The following is a 23555-nucleotide window of genomic DNA, read 5'->3' as shown; positions in this document are numbered from 1 at the left end:
ATCTGCTGGCATTAGCAATTTGGAAAGTTAACAGATGAATAAATTGATTTCTTTAAAATTGCAAAATTAGCTTTATAAAATACGGCATGCACTTCACAGGATCGGCGGGCTGGCAGATCGGGGTATGTGTCCACGTCCGCCTTCCCCTGGCAGCAGCCCCGGATCCGATCGGCCGGAAAAATCCGCGAGCTGAGAGCGGACGCTTTGATGTGTAAATTCACAGCCCATCCCACAAGGGTCCGGGGCTCGCGGTTGGAGTCGGGGCATCGGCGCCACGGGGTGCCTCGGTAAGTAATCGTGTTAGTGGCCTCACCGGAGCGGGGCCCCTTAGCCCACCCCCCCCTCCAGGAAAATCAGACGACTGAAATTACAGATCAGAACCACTGCGATGAGCCACTTGTCCTTTGACGGTGACATCGTAAAAGAGAACGGACGACAATTGTTCAAAGAAGAAAAATAAATAAAATGAAATTATGACTATGGTGTTCTCCATTGAAGTGGTAAATACAAAGTCATTTACAAATGTACTTCACAAATACATGCTGAACACTTCATTTGGTATTTAACTAACACTTATGTTTTAATTGCCTGTAATTAGGGATCGAGTGATTAAGAGGAGAACTGGAATGACGATAAACAAACCCTGCAAATCTATAGGAAGGGGCTTGTTAACTCCACGTTAGAGGAGAGTGTTTCGGCAGCACCTCTTTTGACACTACAGTGCTGCAGTTACTGTTCAATCGGGTGATTAAGACCCAATGAGAGTCTTTTCTATCCAAATAATTACTTCAACCGATGAGGAGGTGAGCCAGACTAAATTCATGGACGGGACGTCAGTCTTCAGGAATGTTCCTTGTGAAACAGCGGAAAACTGCAGAACAGTTTACAGGACAGATATCAATCTGACACGCGAAACACAATCTGAGCTGATAGGTTGTGCAGATAATTCAACTGGATTGAGATAAGGTCAAGCGGAATAGGGGAGTACGTAACCGCGAGTGACAGGGGTCAGCCAATCGGGCGGTCAGGTGTCAGTCATGTGACGCGATCCCAAGAGCCTGTTTGTCACTGTGGACCTTGGAATCGGGAGAAGGGTGCGGGCAGCCCATGTCAGCAGATGACACCGACTGCTGAGCAAGCAAAGGTCTCCCCAGGTACCGTCCCCTCCACCCCCCCCTCATGCTAAATGAATTCAATTTAATGCAGCCAAGGCAGGCTTCAGGCCCAAGGACTACCTGAGGCCACTGCACATCGCTGAACAGCAGGGGGAATGTTCCGGCAAAGGAGGCCGCGACATGGGGACAAGGCAGAGTGTGGGGGTGAGACTGGGGGGGGGGGAGGGGGGGGGGTGGTGGTTCTGGAAAGATCTGCAGACACCCCGGGCCATAAATCATACTCTGCATAGCAAAATTCCATAATAACCCACTACACAAATGAAACACACAGCTAATGCTAAAGCAATGCAAGGAGATTCATACCCTATTAACCCATTATACAAATAATACTCACAGCTAATGCTACAGCAATGCAAGGAGATTCATATCCCATTAACCCATTATACAAATAATACACACAGCTAATGCTACAGCAATGCAAGGAGATTCATATCCCATTAACCCATTATACAAATAATACACACAGCTAATGCTAAAGCAATGCAAGGAGATTCATACCCTATTAACCCATTATACAAATAATACACACAGCTAATGCTACAGCAATGCAAGGAGATTCATACCCTATTAACCCATTATACAAATAATACACACAGCTAATGCTACAGCAATGCAAGGAGATTCATACCCTATTAACCCATTATACAAATAATACACACAGCTAATGCTACAGCAATGCAAGGAGATTCATACCCTATTAACCCATTATACAAATAATACACACAGCTAATACTAAAGCAATGCAAGGAGATTCATACCCTATTAACCCATTATACAAATAATACACACAGCTAATGCTACAGCAATGCAAGGAGATTCATACCCTATTAACCCATTATACAAATAATACACACAGCTAATGCTACAGCAATGCAAGGAGATTCATACCCTATTAACCCATTATACAAATAATACACACAGCTAATGCTACAGCAATGCAAGGAGATTCATACCCTATTAACCCATTATACAAATAATACACAGAGCTAATGCTACAGTAATGCAAGGAGATATTTGCTCAGATATAATTAATAATTCACATTATTTCTCTTAATTCCCATATTACTCATATGGACCAATCCCCCAGGAACCGCTCTTCGCATCTATAAACCACAATGATCATTACTTTATCATTATCACCATGTTCCAGGAACCACGATTACAAAATCATTTGAGGCGGTTCCTCTGAATTCCAGGACACGTGCTGACATTTCAGCATTTGAATGTCAAACTTTATTCGTCCGTCAGGTGTGCACCACTCCTCCTCACCCTGAACTTTATACCACCCGCTTAAAACTGCTTTCACGGGCACTGCAGATGCCGCTTATGGATTCTGATGTCCGTATAGCTGGCAGCTTTGGTTAAAGCACTCACATCAAGCCAGTCAGTCAAGCAGGGCTCTCCCCCGGACTTCAAATCAATGTCTGCTCCAATTAATCGGCATGCTGCTTCCGTGAGGTTCCGCACAGGCCGGCCCGGAGATTCGGGACCCGCGGGGTGTCATGTGACCGTCTGCCTGCGGGTGGGGTGGTGATTAAGGCAGCAGGAGGAGGCTGCGGAGTGTTAATGAGCTCTGCACTCGCTTCGCAGGCTTGCTGGCTTCAGGTTTCATGGGCTTAACTTCATTTCGGCTCACGGAGGGTCCTTGTTAACATCAAACCAGGCGAGTTAGAAGGGCAGGCCATGCCAGAGGGAATAGTCCCAGGTAAACGGTGCCACATTCAGCCAAGCTGGGTCCCGCCTGCCCGGCGTTGGGAGACCCTGGCCATCCCATGTTATGGGGGCTACGTTAACTGAACGCTGAGCCTGCACTGGACACCATCAAGGGAACGTGGAAGGTTCATGATAGGGGGTGAATCGGATAGAAATGAGGGCCGTGATCACGGAAGGTTCCGGAAAGGCCACCATGGGGGACTCTCTGCCCCTCCCACTCTGTTCCTGTATTCTGAATGCACACATGCACACACTCACACTCACAGGTTTGTAATTATATCTTTGTGGAGACTCTCCGTGCATTTTTTTCAGGAAAAATCTAACTCCAACGTGCCGACCTCAACCCCTACCCAGCCCTAACCTTAACCATAAGGGATCTAACAAAATATGAGACTTTGGGCAATTTTAGTTTTTTTGATTGCATTCACATATTTTTGTGAGGACCTGAAAAATGGCCCCCACAATGTCAAAATAACAGGTCCCCACGATGTAATATAAATCGAATCCACACACACAAAACACACATACGGCAGTGGCTAAAATGACCACAGGGCCCATGTTTAAAACAGATTAGAGTTTTACATTGTGATATTATAATTGTGCGTGTGATATGACGTTAGCGTTATTCATGGTGCTACCAGTGTACAGCATGACCAATAGGTGGTGCTGTGCGCCGATTCGCAGTCTGCCCGGGGACTGCAGTGTTTAACGGTCCTTGCCTCGGAACCATTGGGGACTGATAAGTTGGCCAACTTTGTCATGTATTTGGTTACTTATTTAACAGACAGTAATCCGGCTCACTCTCGCTCTCCACACATGGCAGCACTCGTTTACTGTGGGCAGGTCCGGGAAGACCCCTGGGTTCCCGAGGAGGCCCAGAAGCGGAGGCTCTATCTCACCAACACCCCCCCCGTCTTTTATCATGTGGGCCAAGGTACGCTGGCCGTCACAGACATGGGGAACAGTGAACGCCGCTGTCCTCTGGACTTTCTCAAACACCATGTCACAGGGTGGCTACTGCGGGGTGGGCTGGAAAAACAGCAATAGATCCAGCCCCCTTCAAGGTAGGACGCCGCTCACCGCCAGGTGCTCCCCTGTGCTCTTCCTCTTCACACTCAGCGATCACGGCTTAGGTTGGCTCGGAAACGTACAGAGGTCCATTTAGGGCAAACAAAGGAGAGGTATGCACATCAAAGGACTCAATCAGGGGTGAATAGCACCCCCTGCAGACTGGGGCTTTTCAATCAAGCTGCCAGAGTCTGTTTATTGGCAGCTTAAGTGGAAAAAACAAATAAAATCAACCAAACATGGCTAATCTGACAGGAAGACTTGGGCGAAAAGGGACGTGAGACGTGCCACTGTCCCAAATGCGTTACTCTGTCCTGTTTCACACCAAGGCCTCATTCTTTCCTGTTATCAATTATCCCCGCAAAGGGACTGTCTAAAATAACCCCCCCCCCGTATCAGAAAAAAGTAAGGGAAAAAATAGATTATTATTGAAACTATTACTCTGGCTGATCCTCTTATCGCATACCAAATGTAGCAGAGGCCTGGCTAGTGCCATTTCAACCCCCCCAAGTATCAAAGGCACCGCCACCCACTGACTACCTTCCGGACAATGGGCTATATTCCCCTCCAGAGTGTGGAGGGCTGAGTTTACATTGTAACCAGGGCCAGCTTCACGCCCTAATTCCGTTACTCGTGTTATTTACAGTCTAGTGTGTTTGTACTGCGATTTATACTGCAGAGCTTCTGGATTTTTTACAACGGGTGTCAACACAAGCAGAAAGGAACGCTAAATATCGAACAGGAATCTAGGCCGACCCGGAAAGCGCGCTGCTATTTTGGCATATTCCGGAATATTCCGACGCATGCCACTATGTCCGGAAACTCCTTTGCAGAACCTGCGTGAATCTCGTTGCGGGGCATGGTTGAAAAAAGAAAAGGCAGGAGGTACAGAGTGAGGGAGGTTTAGCACCCGTGTCGGCACTGAAGCACATGCGACGGTTCGAAAAGCTCTGATTTATGTGTCTTGCTGTTCCCTTCGGAAAATGCCCCGTCCGAGTCATTCCCAAAGCTTGGCACGTACGTTACAGTGGTTCCAGGCAGATATCCTGCTGTGCTGCAGATCCCTGTATCTTTGGACTGAATTTCCATTATGCGGCTTTTGACTAAGACTGTCTTTTACTAAAATTGCCATGTTTGGTTCTGGCTTGTAGTGTGAGAGAGAGATGCAGAGCTGAGCGTGTGTGTGTATTAGGTCTAAACTGCATTGTGTGGATCAAATATCCCCCACAATGAAATTCAAACCTGATATTTTGATGGGGACCATTCTGAAATACCCCCAAAGATATGACTGCAATCAAAAAAACTATACATGGCAAAACTCTCTTATTTAGTTTGGTTACTTATGGTTAAGGTTTGGGCTGGGTGTGGGTTAAGGTTGTCATGTTTCGGGTTTTTCCCATAGAAATTAATAGAGTCCCCAGAAAGATATAATTACAAAGCTGTGTTTGTGTGTGTCTAAGTGTGATTGGGCAGCTGCGGGGAATAAGCCTGTTATCATGTGACCTAAATCAGCCAATTGCAAGCATGCACAGTAATGTATTAAATTCCCCAGTGTGGGCACTTAATAATTTGTCCATTTTTCTGTAAAGGTGTCCATGTCTACCAGGGGACTCACGGTTCGAGCTCGTACTGTCTTCTGTAGGTGGGAGGTACGTTAAATGATAAAAAAAGAGCTGAAATGACATGCACTGGTTCCTTTGAGGAAAGAATTATCTTTATTTATGGCCGTCTAGCTGGGAAACGTATGGAGCGCAGACTACAGTTCAGCCGAGGGCTGCTTCCAAATTTGCAGTCAGACGGAATCCTGGTGCGGATTAATCTCACGTCAAGCGAGAGGGAAACGCACGTGGGCCTGACGATCGCTTATGGGGGCTCCCCTGCTGGGAGGGAGCGCGTTGCTTTGATGGGATGGGCTTGCTTAGTGTGGGGGGGGTTACAAAGGCCACCTGCCGGTCATGAGTCATTTGGTTGCCACCAGTGCCTCCCAGTGGAGGATATGCAGGCCAAAAAAAAAAAATTTAAGTGGCTGATGTCTGTTACTACTACGTAGTGTGTGTGTTTGGTTACTTGAGGGGGGGAGGGTACCTTTCACAAGCGAGGAGGCAGTGTCACACACTGGGCTCATTACTCACTCTGCCCCTCACCACCAATACTTTACTTGACTATTTCTGCTAACCACCTGAAACTCAGGCTGCATAAGCTCAGAATGCTAATGCTGACCTAGCACATTTAAAATGATTTTAAAGATGACGACGACCAGATTGACACCTCAGAAGGCGAATGAGCTCTCGAGAAGAGACGGAGCGTACCTTCTTCAGGACTATGATGCCCTCCTGGTTGTGCTCGTTAGTAGTGATGTCAAACGTGGCCCCCCCGTCTCCAGGGACGATGGTATAGTCCACCTCCGCGTTCTTCCCGATGTCCAGATCATGTGCCTTGATCCTGCCCACGGCGGACCCCACTGGGGAGGACTCGGGGACCCGTAGGTGGAAAATGCCTTTGGTGAGCGGATGGAGAGTGAGTAAGAGAGAGGAATGATGGCTTTCTGTTTGGGCTCCCCCATGTTTTATGTCAATCTGTTTAATAATACCCAGTCGACTTCTATTCTTATCAGGGAGTCATGTGATAGACTTAAAAAATAACAAGATAATATGCTAATACACACAAGGGGGCGTCGTATAAGGGTCAAACATACAGTATGTGAATTATACTGAAAAAAATCACCTTTCTACAGGTAAGATGGACAGAAACATATGATCTTAGTATGGACTCCTACATGACGTAAGTTATATGTCGGACAGAATTCTGAAAAACTGCGTAAATTAAAAGGTAATTGTGCTTCATTATATAATCACACAAATATATGTATTGCCAAGAAATCATGGGTACAGTGATGGCTCTGAAGCTAGGGATCTGTGTTGGCAATCAGAAGGTTGCTGGTTTGAATCCTGTGAATGCCAGGAGCGATTCTGCTCCATTGGGCCCTTGAGCAAGGCCCTTAACCTGCAAGTGCTTTGTCCAGGGTATGATGTTAATCTACATCCAGCTCTGCCAGCAGGGCCAATTTACAGGGAAAATTTGGAGGTTGGTAGCAGGATTAATACTCCAGCCGCCAGAAAAAAACTCACACTGTTCCATTCCAGTTGGACTAGTGAGGTGCTGAGGTACACCTGCTGTATTCAGGTTCTCATCCCTGAGGTGGTTTGTCGTGCGGCAACGTGCTGAAATCAGCGCATGCTCCTTGCCGCCTCCTCCAACAAACCTCCGGTTGTCTAAATATTGTTGAAGGTTGTCTTCTCTCAAACTGTAATGCATTACAGGCTTCATCTGCGAGTATGATAGAAAAAGGCCACGTGATTTATTTAAATTACTGGATGAGATTAGACCCTAACTGAGGAGAAAATGAGAAAGACTGCTTACTGCTGTTTGCAGGCACAGCAGGACGGACAGTCGTGCAACGGCCAAATTCAATACTAGCTGGTGCTTTTAGCCCCATTTGATAAAGAGTTTTCCTATTACAAATTGTGTTGTGTTTGCAAGCGTATACATGCATAGTCATGCATGTCTGAAGGTTCAACGGGACATACGGCAGCGTGATACAGGCCAGACGGTGGCATGATGCAGGATAGATTGCAGTTGATGCAGGGCAGACAGCTGTGTGATGTAGGACAGATGGTGGTGTGATGCAGCACAGACGGTAGCGTTATACAGGACATAAGGCGACGTGATGCAGGACAGACGGTGGCATGATTCAGGACAGATGGCTGTGTGATGCAGGACAGACAGCAGTTGATGCAGGACAGACAGCAGTGTGATACAGGACAGACGGCGACGTGATGCAGGACAGATGGCTGTGTGATGCAGGACAGACAGCAGTTGATGCAGGACAGACAGCAGTGTGATACAGGACAGACGGTGGCGTGATGCAGGACAGACAGCTGGGTGATGCAGGACTGACAGCAGTTGATGCAGGACAGACGGCAGTGTGATACAGGACAGACGGTGGCGTGATGCAGGACAGACAGCTGGGTGATGCAGGACTGACAGCAGTTGATGCAGGACAGACGGCAGTGTGATACAGGACAGACGGCGGCGTGATGCAGGACAGACAGCTGGGTGATGCAGGACAGACAGCTGGGTGATGCAGGACAGACGGTGGCATGATGCAGGACAGACGGCAGTGTGATAAAGGACAGACGGCGGCATGATGCAGGACAGACAGCAGTTGATGCAGGACATATGGCAGTGTGGTACAGGACAGACAGCAGTTGATGCAGGACAGACGGCGACGTGATACAGGACAGACGGCGGTGTGATACGGAACAAGAAAAGATAAGAACAAGTAGACAATAAATAAGCTAAAAATTGGTGATGTTTTTGGGATGTGAAAATAACCACAAATGTATGAAATACTAATAAAGTGCAGATGTGGAATGTTAACTACATTGTTCATGAACCCCATATTGACAGTGTGTGGCAAATATTTTGCAGTAAACTGTGTTATACAGTATAATAGGAATAATTATGCTGCAAGAAAAAAGATTTTTTTATTCTTTCGGTGACAGTTTATATTGATTTGATGAATGATTTAGTGTCTCTGTTTCCATGTTAATATTTCACCCATTTCTGGTTTAATTAGCACAAACGGTGAAGGCTCTAGCACTCCCTGGTGGCTACAGGAGAAAGAGAGGTTCTTACTTTTGGAGAACCGTGGGGGGTTGTCGTTGACGTCACTGAGCGTGATGTTAACGGTGGTGGTGCCGGCCAGCCCCCCCAGCTGGCCCCCCATGTCCTTGGCCTGGATCAGGACTTGGTAGAGTTCCTTCACCTCCCTGTCCATGTTTGGCAAGGCCGTCCTTATCACACCTATGGTGGAGCGGGGGGGGTGGACAATGCACAAGAAAAACTGAAGATCCACCCCATTAAAAAAAGCCATGCAGCTCAAATTGAAGCTGGACGTATAAATTGTCTCCAGGATGGATGTCGCTTTGGAGAAGATCATTGATCTGAAGGAGCAAGGGAGACAAATGTCCGCAAAAAAATGGAGGGGGTGACAGTCCTTAATGAGAAGATCAGTCTTAATATCGCTCCTATCAATGGAGAGAAACTTTTCTGATCAGGGCCAACACGGCCAGTGTCAGGTCAGTTTTGCCACATTTGGTGATCAGGAGACCTTATGAGCTTCCTGTAGAACCTCCTTACCTGTTTACCACCACTGTAACTATGTATCTTTTTTTTTTGGGGGGGGGGGCATGGGCCCCCTGTTGGCCACAGACAGTCACTACACTAAATATATAAAAAAATAGATTCTCTGTTTAGGAGATGCTAAAGCAGCATGTTCTGCTAACCAGCTAGCCAGCTATCTCTTTCTGTCTATCTTCTGACTCTACTTGATAGCTACTTGTAATGAAGGATCACAGATTTTGTGTTGGCTCAGGTCTCCCTGACCACCCCATACCTCCCACAGTCCTTCAAACCAAGATCTTTTCACCGAAAGCATCTGTAGCGGGAGAGACGCCAGCTCAGCGGGACCTGCAGTGCTTGATGAAGTCGAATAGATTTTCTCTCATGTCTTTTTTTGCTGCTGTCAGTAATGAAAATTGACAGCTGTTCAGTGCTGGGCTTTTTTCTTCCTTGCGGTGATATAAAATTCTACAATTTCCCTCTTGGATCAATAACGTTAATTGAAATTCTAATTTTGAATGGATGGTGATGCTTCATCCCTCCATTCTACTGCCCGTTTAACAGAACATGCAGAGAACATGCCCGTGTGTGACAGGCTATATGTGTGACAGTGCTGCTTTTGCCCCCAGTGGTCACTGTTCCAGAACACTCCCCTCTCTTGGACTTCCCTCCAAAATGATTCCCCTGAAGATTACTCAGAATTCCCATGGCTAGTCTCTCTCAAACGTCATTTAGCATTTCCTGCTTGTAACCTCTCTCCTCTAATCGACTGCAAACCGCAAAGGAAACACGGGACATTTCATATTGGGTCCCTGTCTCTCACACTGCTCCATAACTGTCTCATGCAGCCCGATTGCTATCGGCTGGCTCGGATCAGGGTCCCAAAATCTCACTAACGAACCGTCCACTGATGCTGCAGTGGCCACTAATCTGGTGCCACATTAAGTACCACCCATGTAAATCTCGCCACTGTGCCCCCAGACCCGCACTGTCCTACTAATTCGCGTAATGCGGTCAATAAATGTGTAATTAGGCAGGAAATTAAATAGGCTCTCCCGTCCAGAGGTTTCCGGAAATCGGCCACCGAGGGACGGAGCCCCTTCGGCGTGGTGTGGGGGGGTCTCTCAGCCGTTCATCTGGACATCTTAATCCCTTCCAGGGTGGTACGTAAGTCTCTGGTATTGAGAAGGCCTTCCACATATGATGGTATGTCATTGCACCACTACCACCCAGTTGGGCAAACAGAAGGATGAATGAATGAATAGATGGATGAATTATTTGTTGTAGGATGACTGATGCAGGATTCTGGACCTGGGGAGGACTTCAGTGACCGCCCCCACCAATCAAAACAGAGAACAGGTCTAGAAACACCCACAATGTGAACCTATCACTGAAAAAGAATCTGCATGAATATTCATATCCATAGAAATAACCCAGATCAAAGTATGTAACTTCTTAAGTGTTAATCCAACAGAGGGCTGCAGTGAACCTGGGGCCTGTTCCAGCAAGCACAGGGTACGAGGCAGGCATGCCTGTTAAGCACACTTTGGAGTCAGTTTACAGATGTCAGTTCAGCTAAACGCTTGTAGGGGGCGCCACTGAGCACTCATGCGATATAAGGCAGAACTGAACTGCACTCTCACAAAAGATCCAGCCGGACCTGCTTAGACACGAGAGTCAAAAATGAGCCCATTTTCGCTTGTTTTTGTTTTTTATCTCGTTTGCTGCTTCTTTTAAAGCCAACCACTGTTTTTATTCTGTTCTCTCAGAACCTTCAAACCAAACCACATCAATCGCAGACATTAAATGATGTTTGTGAAGTAAAAAAAATAATAATCCCCCCCCCCCCCCCCCCACCCATCGCTTCTGAGAAAATCTCAGGGGTATTATTGAACCACTGAACTCCAGAAGAGCTCATTTCGAACATGTCAGACGGGCAAGGCTTACATTTTTCTCAGCCCCTGGGTGCTGCCGTACGTAGCCAAGAGGTCTGATACGGATCGTTTGTGGTTCTTATTCACGCCTTGGCCCCTCTCTCTTTAAATAAATCGATGCGATGTTTTATTCTATCACCCTGAATCTGGCCTCGGATTAAACTCGATCTGTTTCCGGGTGGCGCCCGCATCTGTAAATCTACAGTAAACATAAGGTAGTGCAATAAGCCTCCTCGGTAATGGCGTGTGAATTACAGGCAAGTCCCCGGGGAGGTAATTCACCCTGAGTTACGGGCAGGTGCCCATGTTCATACCGGCACTTCCTCCACCTCCAGCCCGCTGCCCTGTTCCCATGCAAGCTGCTCACCGATACATTTTAATAAACTGTTTTATCATAACAGAGATTCATCAAGCATCTTCATGAACCACATGAAGCATGGAGAACTCGAAAGATTAAGGAGAGAAGATAGCAAAGGTGCTAGATCAACTAGAGCATCCGGCAGTGTTCAAATTTGTATACTTACATTATTTGACAACTGTAAATGATCATGTGCAAATGTCATGTGGTCCTCTGAAACCTTACAGGGATAGGGTTAACTGATGTCATGTGACCTTCTGAAACCTTACAGGGATAGGGTTAACTGATGTCATGTGACCTTCTGAAACCTTACAGGGATAGGGTTAACTGATGTCATGTGACCTTCTGAAACCTTACAGGGATAGGGCTTACTGATGTCATGTGACCTTCTGAAACCTTACAGGGATAGGGTTAACTGATGTCATGTGACCATCTGAAAGCTTAAGGGGTTAGGGTTAACTGATGTCATGTGACCTTCTGAAATCTTACAGGGATAGGGTTAACTGATGTCATGTGACCTTCTGAAACCTTAGAGGGATAGGGCTAACTGATGTCATGTGACCTTCTGAAACCTTACAGGGTTAGGGTTAACTGATATCCTGGGATCACAAGGGTGGGCAATCATTTCCAGAAAGGACTGCTATGTATGCAGGACTGATTGGCTGAAGAATCTTCACACCTGGGTTTGAAGAGCTGACATAAAGGTTAAACCAAAAACCTGCATACATTCCGGCCCTTTATGGATAAGATTGGACACCCCTGGTTTAAAAGATGTTAACGCTGCAGGGATGATTGTGTTATGCAAGCTCAAGTTTGGTGGCCTACCTGTTTTGGCATCCACAGAGAAGTAGGGCTGGCCATGCAGGATGCTGTAGACCACCCGGGCACTGTTCCCGTAGGTGGGGTCGTCTGCGTCCGTAGCTGTCACCTGTGTCACGTAGGTACCTGGGGTAAGGGGAGGGGGGCACAACGCAAAGTGTGAATTTAACCGCTGAAAGGGGTAACAGGTGACACAGGAAGTGGAACACTAAAATCTTCCTTGAAGCAATGGATGATCGGTCAATGCATTAATCACTCAGTTCATGCATTCAGAATGTAATAACATTTTTGTACAGCAGGTGGTGCAGTGGTTGTGGAAGCAGTTGATATACCGAAAGGCAGGTTTAACATCGAGCTGTTTTTGATGTAGTAATGGGTAAGTGGGCACTGCTACACGACAGATCAATGGGGCCCCCAGACATGAATCAGAGAGATTTCATATCTCAGATCAATCGGCATGGAGGTGTCTCTTCTGAGCAGGAGAGGAGTGCCACACATGCAGGATGTTCAGCGCAGTGATCCCAGAATGATCTTCCTACTCAGATGGACTCGGATCCTCGGATTCTGATTGGCTGAAACGTGGGTAGGTGGTGGCAGGCACCAATAGTATATGATTAGTAGTCATAGAAAATCCTTGTACAAGACGGATCTGCCAATTAAGCTTACTGGGCACATCTGACAGATGGCGCCTGCTGGAGCTGCAATGTTACAATGACTGCTCTCTGCTTCAATACCTCACCTTTTATTATATTTCTTTTTATTTATCTGACACTTTTACCCAAAATGACATACATTTTTAAGAAATCATGGTCAGACTGTGCCAGAACAATTAGGTGTTAAGGACCTTGAGGAAGGGCATAGTAGTGACATCACCCTGCTGACCCTGGGATTTGAACCGACGACCTTGCGACCACAGGTACTATCCCACGTGGAACTCATGTAACATCTGGGGATAATTACCGTCATTTGAGAGATGCCTCAGAGGTAAGACTGACCTCGGCTGAAAATGTCAGTCCTGAGACAATGGCTGATAAGAGCCACCCCCCCCACCTCAGGTAAAAGCTGACGGGTCAATGCAGTACATCCATCTCCCTTGGTATAAAAGCCACCCTTGCAGTACCAGCAACGCGAACTCCGTCGAATGAACTGAACGCATAAGGACTGTGGAATGATATTTTACCACAGGAAACCGCAGTAACGGCAGAGTGAATATTAACTGAATTTCTGCAGACCCAGAATCACCAAAGATGGATAATTAAGTCAGTTGCATGGAGCGTGATGTAAACGCCACACGCATGCCGGCTAACCTACGCATAACGCTTCCCCAACCTTCTGTGCATTTCCTTAAACATTATTGATCTCAATATACAATCATTTTCAGCAAATTACCCCACAGGTGGTGTAATTTATCTAAGGACTTTTCTCCTATTATTGCCTATTTATCCCCATGCAGCTGCCTGTAGTAGATTGTGACAGGGTGGGGGAAGTATAGAAAAACACACGTGCAAGCGAGGCGTGAAAACGGGCACAAGAAAAGCTAAACACATGCAGCCCCCGCCTCAGACCTTCGGTGAACATGGCAGACATCGCAGGTTACGAACATGGTAACAATCATGACAACCCCTCCCTCCCAGCACCTCCCCTTCGTTCAGGGTCTTGTTTTCTAGACCTCATGAGACTGCTCGGTTGTTCATCATAAGATGACAGGTCCCTCAGAAATTAACAACGGGGAAAGCTGCTGTAAGGCTTTCTCAGGCACTGCCATGGACGCCCGTTGGAGAGGGAGGACCCAGGAAGTGTGCTTTCCTTACAGGCTTCATGTGAGAATGGAAGATCCCTCCCAAGTATGTTGAAGTTGATTAAATTAAAACACACAAGATCAGGAATTGAGTTTATGCTTATGGTACCAATTTGATACTAACCAAAGTCCAGAAATACAGAACCAAACAGCATCCAGGAGTTCAAACCCATATGGTTGTCTTCTGTAAAGCAGTGCATCATGGGAAACTCACACCAAATGAGCGTCGAGTGGTACAAATGCACGGGACATGGGTGGATTTGTGCTTTTGGAAGTAACAGCTGCAGCCAAAGTGATTTATTAAAACTTCACCTTCACTGGAGTTAAATCCTTTTCCTGAAATTATCAGTCAAATTCACCTGGCCCCGTATTAACTGTAGTATAGCCTCACCATGTTTTTCATCAGAATCAATGTATGCCTGTTTCTCTGACCAGCAGCATGGATTGTAATTCAGGATGAAAAGTGGTTGAGGGGGAGGGCAGGCGGACTTCAGCAGAAAAGCTGAATTACCAATAAAGTATCGGAATAATAACTAAAAAAAAAAAAACCTAAAAATACCTGCAAGTAACTATATACCTTTGTACAGCTGAACAATACAGTGTACTGACTATACTGTAGCTGCAACTATTATGTGTTTATGTTTGCTGCCCTGAAGCACTTACTGAGCTGCGAGTTAAATAATTTATTTAAAGACACTAAGGCAGGAGTTCTGGAGATTTTGCCAGAATTAGGATCGTTCCCACCTACATGCTTGCTGTTTAAGTTACGGCAGGGTCCATTGGGGTCTTTATGCACGTTTTCTGTCACACAGAGCACGTGGCTTGCAGGAACTTGCCTTTCCTCTGGGCATTCATTATTTCCTGCGTATCCTGGAAGTGTCTTCGAGGTCAGTGTTTACGGGGATGAGTGCATCTCCCCCTCACGCGCTGAGCGCTAGTCTGTCCCAGAACAGGAGTTTCCAGCGCTGCTGCTCGGAGTATTGAGTTTTGAGGGGTTCGGAAAGTGTGGAGATGAACGTGCAGGGGTAGCTTTTCGGAGGGAGAGCAGGGAAAAGCCTCCCGTTTCCTGAATGAGCTCCTGGTGGACACTGCACCGCACTGTTATAAAATAATGTCAGTCCGCATTAACCGAGTTGTTGTTATATACTCTGTTTTACAAGCAGCCAAAAAAAGCGATAGACAAACATGGACACCCCTCCACAAGAATTTGTCCCGGGGAGGGGGGGGGGGGCTTTTAAATCCACAGCCCCAAAGCTTGTATGACTCATCCTTGACTCGTCTGTGACTCGTCTGTGTCTGCCAAACACAACTCTCAAAGCACACCTTTCCTTTCCTGATGTTATTGTGACCAGCCCTACCACCTCACCTGGAGCACATTATTCTGCTTATTTACAGCTTATAATTAGTTTAATTAGCATTATGTAATGTTAAATGTTTACATTTCATGTCATTTTAGTTGCTTGTTACGTGACTATATTTAAACGTATGGATATCTTGAGAGTGCCTTATGCGTTATTACTGTTACTATTCTTATTGCTGTTTTTTTTTATCTCATTGTTATCATTTCGGTCACGTCCACTTTTCACCGGCCTCAGTATCTTTGAAAAATCACCGGTCAAGAAAACAGCGACGGATGGCTCAGGCCGGCATATGATCGTTGGCCACGAGTGATCCCTCACCTCCCCGCCCGCTCCCTGACCCCTCGCACGCGTAATCGACTCTCCGGCTGAAACGGACGCCTGGATAACCAGAGACAGAGGCCCGGACTTCTGCCGACCGCAGCCCGCCTGACTGATACACAATTCAGCAGGTCGATGCTCCACAGAAACAGCAAAGCGACAGCCAGCCAGTAAGATGCCGTTAGCAATCGGGCTATTACAGGAGGTGGCTTTGACTCCAGGATGCTGCTTTGGGGCTCAGGGCACGGGGAGCAGGGCCTGTGGGTACCTGTGATGGTCAGGAAGGACTGAGACCGCAGCATCCTGACTCAGGGTAATGCTAAGGGCATCAGCAATGGGCTATATCTCATTCATCATAACACTGTAACCAGAATGTATTACAGCACATCCCTGTCTGTTTAGTTTAATTGCCCATTTGTACAGCTTTATTTTTTTAACCTATATATTAAACTATATATCCCAGTCTGTGCCTTATGTCCATGTTTCATGTTTCGGTCGTAAGTGTACCTCTGTCTGTGACACATAGATGACAATAAAAATCTGAGTTATTAATGGTCTTTTCAGGTTATGTAGATTAGTTAAGCCCTGCAATGGGCTGGTCTCCCATCCTGGGTTGTTCCCTGCCTCGTGCCCATTGCTTTCGAGATAGGCTCCGGACCCCCCGCGACCCAGTAGGATAAGCGGTTTGGAAAATGGATGAATGGATGGATGGATAGATTAGTTAAAGGTACTCCATGACTAAGAGCAGGAGAAGTTGAGTGAAGATGGATGGATGGATGGATAAATGAGTGGATGGAGTACAGTGCAATGGTATGCACTGCTCCAGTATGACCTGCCCTGAGATTTACAGCTGCAATCTTTGCCTGTGTGTTTTTAAGAACATGTTTGGGCCGCAGGTAACCTCCAGCAGATGGGATGGGATGTGTAAGTAGCCCCCCAGACACAAATACACTCCTGATTGGAATGGAAAAATGCACAGCTAATCTGATTGGCCGTGACCCGAGAAGGAAGGGGTAGTGCGGAGCTGTTCTAATGAACAGGGTTTCTGTAGTGCCGCATAATGACCACTAGGTGGCATGGTGGTTACGATGCAAAAAGTTTTGCTAAATAGCCATCTGCCTGCGTTAAGGGGCCAGTCATGTACAGAGTAGGTGCTGGATGAGAATGTAAATGATTAAACTAGAAAAAAATTAAACACACCCCAGTGCCAATTTACCATGGTGGGAGTGTGGGCATGTGTGCATTCGGCCACTTTGATGGCGGAAATCGCAGATTCGCCAGCACTCTTTGCAGGGGTCAATAGTACGGGAGCTGGCACATTCGGGGAGGAAAGACCATCGCAGGGGTTATCATCACGATCTGTCGCTCACAGCCGGGGGTGTGGGGGTGGTGCAAGAAAAAAAACAATAAAAAATCCATTGCTTCACACAAGGGGGTGACGTTCTTCCCGAATTGCACAAATCGTGTTTTCCCTGCAGGCAAATGATAGCTTCATCTCCAACGGTGTACACAGGCAACGCTGAGATAAGCGAGAGAGCAATGTCTCTGCCCGTCTTTTTTTACAAGCCACCCGTAACTTTTCAATTCCCTTTGTTTCAATTTTCCACCCCCGGGTCGTTCCGTGCGAGTGGGGAGACATGCACTAAAGTCAGATTACGACCTCGTGAGCAGACGGCCGCGTCTGGGCTGAGAATGGCGATCAAATAAGAGCTCAGAAGACTCCGCTGAAAAGAAATACATTTCTTACCGATATTTCATGTTAGACATTTATGGGAAAGGGAATTCTTCTTCAAAATGCTAACATCAACCTATCATCCATCAGTTATCTTGGTCAGGGTCACGTGGGGGCCTGGAGCCAATCAGAGCCAGCATAGGAGACCAGCCCGGGTTACACAATAGATGGGAAGCCAGTGCAAAGCAGGGTACATATTTGGACACACATGTACATTACTGATTGAACAAAGAAACTCAGTACTAACCATACTGGCTCTGGTTGTGTGACAAGCAGCCTATAGCTTGAGAGGGGAAGACCACAACCAACCAGTAGCTGAGCAGTGCAGCTCTGTTCCAGTTGGACAGGTTTTTTTTCCGCAGTGCCGCATAATGACCAGTAAGTGGCGTGGCGGTTTACGATACCATCGGACATTCAAAATCAGTGTAAATTGCTATGCTAAATAGCCATCTGCCGACAGCTACACAACAAGTAGGTGTCGGATGAGTGAGTAAACGATTAAACAGGAAAAAAACGAATGCATCGCTGTCCCAATTTACCTTTAATGTGTGTACTTAGATCTCAGCCAAACGTATCTCGGAGTGGGGAACCGGTTCAATTTCGATCGGGCTGCCCAACCTCGACTGGAAGGCAGCATCGATATACCGGCTGCAAATTTAATCCATTTTATTCTTCCGTTGCCGAGATGAGATTTGGTTGCTGCAGCGATCTTAAATTTGTGTAATTCCGAATCGATTTCTCACCCTTGCTAAAAGCATGGCGGTGTCATACACGGACCCGGGGCATAAATACGTGAAGGCATGCAACATTTCTGCCATTAATGTCCCTCTGACAGACTCCGTACTGGGTCCAGTTCTCGTCACACCCATCGGACTCTGGATGAAGGATCTGACTGTCCCTCCCCTCATGCGTACCTGCTCATGCCATTCTTCCTGCCATTCCTGATCTCTGAAAATTATTTTATTTTCTTAAGTCACCTCCCCCCAGCTGCATTTACCACCACTCAAACCACACATCTGTTGCGCGCAGTCGCTACACTAAATATTAAATAAACATGTTCCTTATCCAGGAGATGCTGAAGCAGCGTGTTCTGCTAACCAGCTGCCTAGCTACAACCTTCTGCTTGTGTCGGCTAGCTATTTATCTACATTCCCCTTTAGGCCACAATCACTGCACTAAATATTTAATGAACACATTTCCATATGCAAGCCGGCTAACTAGCTACAATCTTATGACTCTACACGCTGGTTGTTTAGTTTTTGATACATCTGAGGGGGTGCTGTTGGTGACAGACAGTCACTATGTTAAACAAATGTTGCCTTCCTTATTTAGGAGATTCAGAAACAGCATGTTCTGCTTACCAGCTATGAAGCTGGTACAACCCCCCATTCTCTCCCCTATAAAGTGGGAAACCCCCAAAAAAAAAACTGCAGGGAGGTTCTATGTGGTTCCGTGTGGTTCTCTGTGGTTCTGGGTTCCGGATACAGAGCCACTAAACACTGAAATTAGAAAGGCTTATGTAAACAGCGCTAGGAACAACGGTTACACATGACATTCGAGTTAATGAGGTAACTCTGAGGCGAGCCGACACCCCCCCTTCCTGGGCCGACAGGAGCGGTTGCTCGCTGATTAAATGCCCCGTTTATGGGACGGGCGTGGCGAGGCCCCGTTAATTGCAGATAATTTAATCACGGAACATCTGTCTGGTTGACATCCGGTTTACAGCCCTGTCAATGTTAACGGGAGAGCGGCACGCCGATCAGCTGCTGCCCGTACACGCAGGCAGGGGGCGCTGTGATTTTATTATGGTGAAATCCAATTAGTGGCTCCACTTTGCATGAAATGCTAAATCATCCGCCAGCTTTTCTCCTTTCTTTTTTCCTGTAAATCGTCTACATAATCAGTGCATGTTCTGCCATGGGCCCTTGTCCAGATGTGTCCAGCTGTAAAAGCGTTTTCATGCATATGTAGATCCAGCCCCCGGGTGCAATTATCCTGCTAATTCTCCCAGGCAGCAGGACCCCTGAGCCAGCGGCACGTCCGGTTCTGTCTGATAATTCCCAGCGCCCTCTTCAGGCTGGCCTTTAGGCTTCGACGAGAAGGGCTCCCGTAAAACTCCTTCCTCCAAATCATTCCTCTCCTGTCCCTTAGCTAACAAAATTTTTAAAGAAGGGGTCCTGTCTGCCTTAATTAAATTTTCCGGGCGAGGATGGTAATCTGCCCGGGGTGGGGGTGGGTACCACCGCCCCCCAAATATACGTGATGATATTCTGGAGAGCTAGCTTGAGATGCTGAATGAGGCGGAGGGGATTTAGAACATTCATTGCAGAGATGGTACACAAGGAGATTCTGACAGTAATTGGGGTGAGGGGGGGGGGGGCTGCACGGTGGGCGCTGAGGACTGGCGGGTGTGCATGACGGACCACGGGGGACGTGCCATCACACACGTGCCATGCAGTTAATGCAGACACCCATCACTGCACGTGTGCCCCCTACCCACTGTATAAGCACAGGCGGGTTTGATACAGTAGAAGCGCCTTATCGGGTTACTTCTGTAACTTACTCTCATATTTGCTCTGTCACAGGTCCCCCTTTAAGGTCTTTCTAAGTCAGTGTCAGTGTCAACAAGATGATCAGATTTCACGTCCCGCACTGTATTTGCCATATACACAAACACACAGTGTCCATCTGTGTAGCGACGTGCTTTTCCACATGCCTCCAGGACTGTGTTTGATGGGGAATAAGTACAAAGGAAAACAAGACAAGATAAAACAAAAATAAGAGAGAAATATACAGGTGTGTACTTAGGTACAGACGTGTGACCAAATGTGCAGTGGAAGCGCAGGGTGGTTCTATGGCTTTGCAGCTGTCTGCTTCTTGTGCATTAACTCTTGCTTAGTTAGATTTAAAGATTATAGATTAAAGATTATAATCATGCACTGACTTGCTACTGTGATTCGTCTGGCTGGCACTGCAAGTGGGGATATAGAAAATTAGCCCTTCAGACCAATCAGATTTAGGAATTCAACGGTGCTGTGGAATAAATAAGATGCAAATTACACTAAAAATAAACTGAATGTAAAACATCCATCCATCCATCCATTTTCCAAACTGTTTACACTACTGGGTCGCGGGGGGTCCGGAGCCTATCCCGGAAGCAATGGGCACGAGTCAACAAGACAACGAAAATAGAGAGTGACAATATTAAGAGTTGTAAAATGGAAATGTGCAATTACAGTGTGGGCTGGTGGAAGGTGTGTACTGTAAAGTGCCTAAAGTTCAATGACGATGATGATGCTGATGATGGTGAAGATGACAATGATGACTAATGATGACAGCCCCATCACAGATGATGAAGGCGGCACTGTCCCCTTACCCACGGGTGACATCTCGGGGACGCTGGCCACATAGGGCCCCTCCTGGAACTTGGGCTCATTGTCGTTGATGTCCTGCACCTTGATGATGAACTCGGACTCGGGTTCGAGTGGCCGACCCGTCTCCACGTCTACGGCCTGGGCGCGGAGCGTGTAGAAGGCCTTCTCCTCGCGGTCGAGGCTGCGCAAGGCGTGAATGTCACCTGTGGTCTGGTCGATGGTGAAGATGGAGCCGGCCCCCTCCCCGGACAGGGTGTACCTCACGCCGCTGTCGCCCTTGTCCAGGTCCGTGTGGAGCTGGGAGGAGGAAGTCAACAAAGCAGATGGTCAGGACAAGTGTCCTTCGAACCCGGTACGGCACCCCAAACCCGCCCAATCTCCTCACTGACCTACCACAGTGGCGTTTCCATGGACACCGAACGATACAAAGGGCAACCTTTTGAGCAATGCTGCTCGGGTTGATATTGGGCAACATTTGATTGGCAGTGGGCAAATTTTCATGATCATCCAGATCCAGATGAATTGCGCTTTGTCTCATCAGGTTGGCAGTTGCCAGGCAACATTGCTGTTCTGCCAATCATCACCTTAAGATATCGAAAAAGACCTTCAGATATCAACAAATAACATGTTCACTTGAGGTGGCTTTTGTGGAGGGAAACATAACAGAATTTGGGAATTAGCAGATATGCAGGACACCATGATAAGGTCTTCTGGGGCTACTGACTCGTGGAAAGGGCAATCCACGCTGAAGGATGAGAAGCAGATGGTAACCCCATGTTTCTCAAGGCATACAGTAGCAGAGCCTTACTGTGCATTAAGGGTGACTCCTAAAGAAGCTCAATAAGAAAAAAATAGGCATCTTGGGGGAGGTTATCATAAAAATGGCCATCTTACAAGAGTCAGAAGCACTCCTCCCCCAGGTCAATAAAATTACAATTACCATCCCCACTCCCCCATTTGAAGTATTACTGTGACCATGGCCACCCAAGCAACAACTTTTACCATCACTCACCCCCCCCCCCACGCACCCATTACACGTGGACTGGTCACCAGCCCCCCCCCCCCACTCTGCACTGACCTGCTTCCATGCTGAGTCTTATCGGGCAGTTTCTCTCTACCTGCATACACTTCTTCTTATTTGTCCCTCGTTGTTTACATATGTCAAGCGTTCTTTCATTCTTTCTATTCATCCGCCTACCCAACTATAACCTGATTCGCAGTTTCGTCACACCCGTGAAACGACATCTAGAAAGGCTCGGCTCTTAAATGGTCCCTCACTGCGAATGTGACCCTCCGCTAGCCCACGAATAAATGGCCGCCCTTGGGGATGAGCGCGAATGTGCTGTGCTGGCACGCCTGCGGGCTGCGCTAAACAGGAAGCTGGCTTTTTCGCTCTGGCGTGTTGAAGGAATCTCTAATTGTAGGATGCCGGAGGTAGACTTTCACATCGTCTAATTTACGTACAAGGTCAGTGCTTACAGTACACAAGAGAGGGATAATTGTTTGGGAGGGGGGATCGAGTTCCTAGGAGCCACTCAAACACACACATGCACACACACACACACACACACAGCATAAGCCTCACCGACATACTTAGCAGATACAATTTCACACCTTGTCCTTTTACTGGCTACTTTTTCAGACTTTATAACCACAAACCCACTGGCGCCTTGCAATCCCGATTATAAAATTGATTTATTATTGATTTGCAGGCATATTTACGGCCCATCAAAAGCAGATCCGCATTGCTTGTCCTGCGGTACCCATTGCAGCGAGACAGAGAGAGCACGCCACATATCATAATCCGCACTTCCTCTATTATACTGTCCATCAGGCTTCTGTGTATCGCATGTGAATGTACTCTGCGCCCTTTCCTCAAATCTCTGCAGAATATTTTAGGTTCCCTTTAACCTCTCTGTCAAACGTGTTATTAATAAAGTGTCACCCTCTCGTGATTATTTGGTTCGACCTTTACCTGTTATCTCATACTTACAAACATTGTGTGTCCCCCCTCCCCACCCCCCTGCTGATAATCAATTAAACATTTCCAGCAATTGCATCGTCAAGAGGTTTAATTGGGTCACAGCTTACACCTGTCCTTACGCCTCTTTATTCCATTCCGTAATTAGTTTGATGCTCAGTGCCTCTGAGACTTTACTGAAAAGAAAGTATTTTTAGTGACGAGAGGAAAAAAACATGGAACAACAAAGGAAGTGAAAGGAAGATTTTTACCTGACTACCTAAAAGGTTTAGTTCACTTAGAATCACATCTAAGACATCCTGAGTAATTCTGAAGTGATCATTTCAACGGTACCCTATAAATCAGATGGTGTTTATACGTCACGTTAATTAAATGCATGCCGAACCTCCTGAATCATTCAGGGAGGGGGCCAGGATGTCCCCTGGATACTCTGATGCAACCCCCTCTCAGCTGACAGAGTGAAATAATAATCCTTAACTGGATTGCAGTAAGATAACAGCAGAAATGGCAGTAAAGTGGCAGGATGCGATTCCCCCATGTTTAAGTGTCAGAAAACCAAGTATAGAGTGATGTCAGTAACGATAATTAGGCGAGAATTCATGCCCCCCGTGGCGTTTGTGCAGTAACAAAAGTGTCTCACTGCGAGATCACTCCCTTTCTCGGTATCCAAGAAGGTGTTGGTGGGGTAGGGTGAGGTGCCGTTAAAAAACAAAAGCTTGAGGTGGGCTTAGAAAGAGTCC

At 46.9% G+C, this 23555-nt stretch overlaps 1 protein-coding gene across 2 annotated transcripts in view; it reads right to left on the bottom strand.

Moving 5' to 3' along the window:
• Window positions 1-23555, bottom strand: part of LOC125740810 (cadherin-12-like) — a 112357-nt gene that overhangs the window by 25265 nt on the left and 63537 nt on the right. For both annotated transcript variants that reach the window (XM_049012466.1, XM_049012465.1), the window contains 4 exons: window positions 20837-21131; window positions 12258-12377; window positions 8655-8822; window positions 6266-6453 (listed from right to left, as the gene is read on the bottom strand). In XM_049012466.1, the coding sequence (XP_048868423.1) occupies window positions 6266-6453; window positions 8655-8822; window positions 12258-12377; window positions 20837-21131 (771 nt within the window). The remainder of the gene's footprint in view (window positions 1-6265; window positions 6454-8654; window positions 8823-12257; window positions 12378-20836; window positions 21132-23555) is intronic.

Source organism: Brienomyrus brachyistius, chromosome 4 (genome assembly GCF_023856365.1).
Source record: "Brienomyrus brachyistius isolate T26 chromosome 4, BBRACH_0.4, whole genome shotgun sequence".
Taxonomy (NCBI): domain Eukaryota; kingdom Metazoa; phylum Chordata; class Actinopteri; order Osteoglossiformes; family Mormyridae; genus Brienomyrus; species Brienomyrus brachyistius.
The sequence above is the reverse complement of the archived record's forward strand: the minus strand, read 5'-3'. Positions and strand labels throughout refer to the sequence as shown.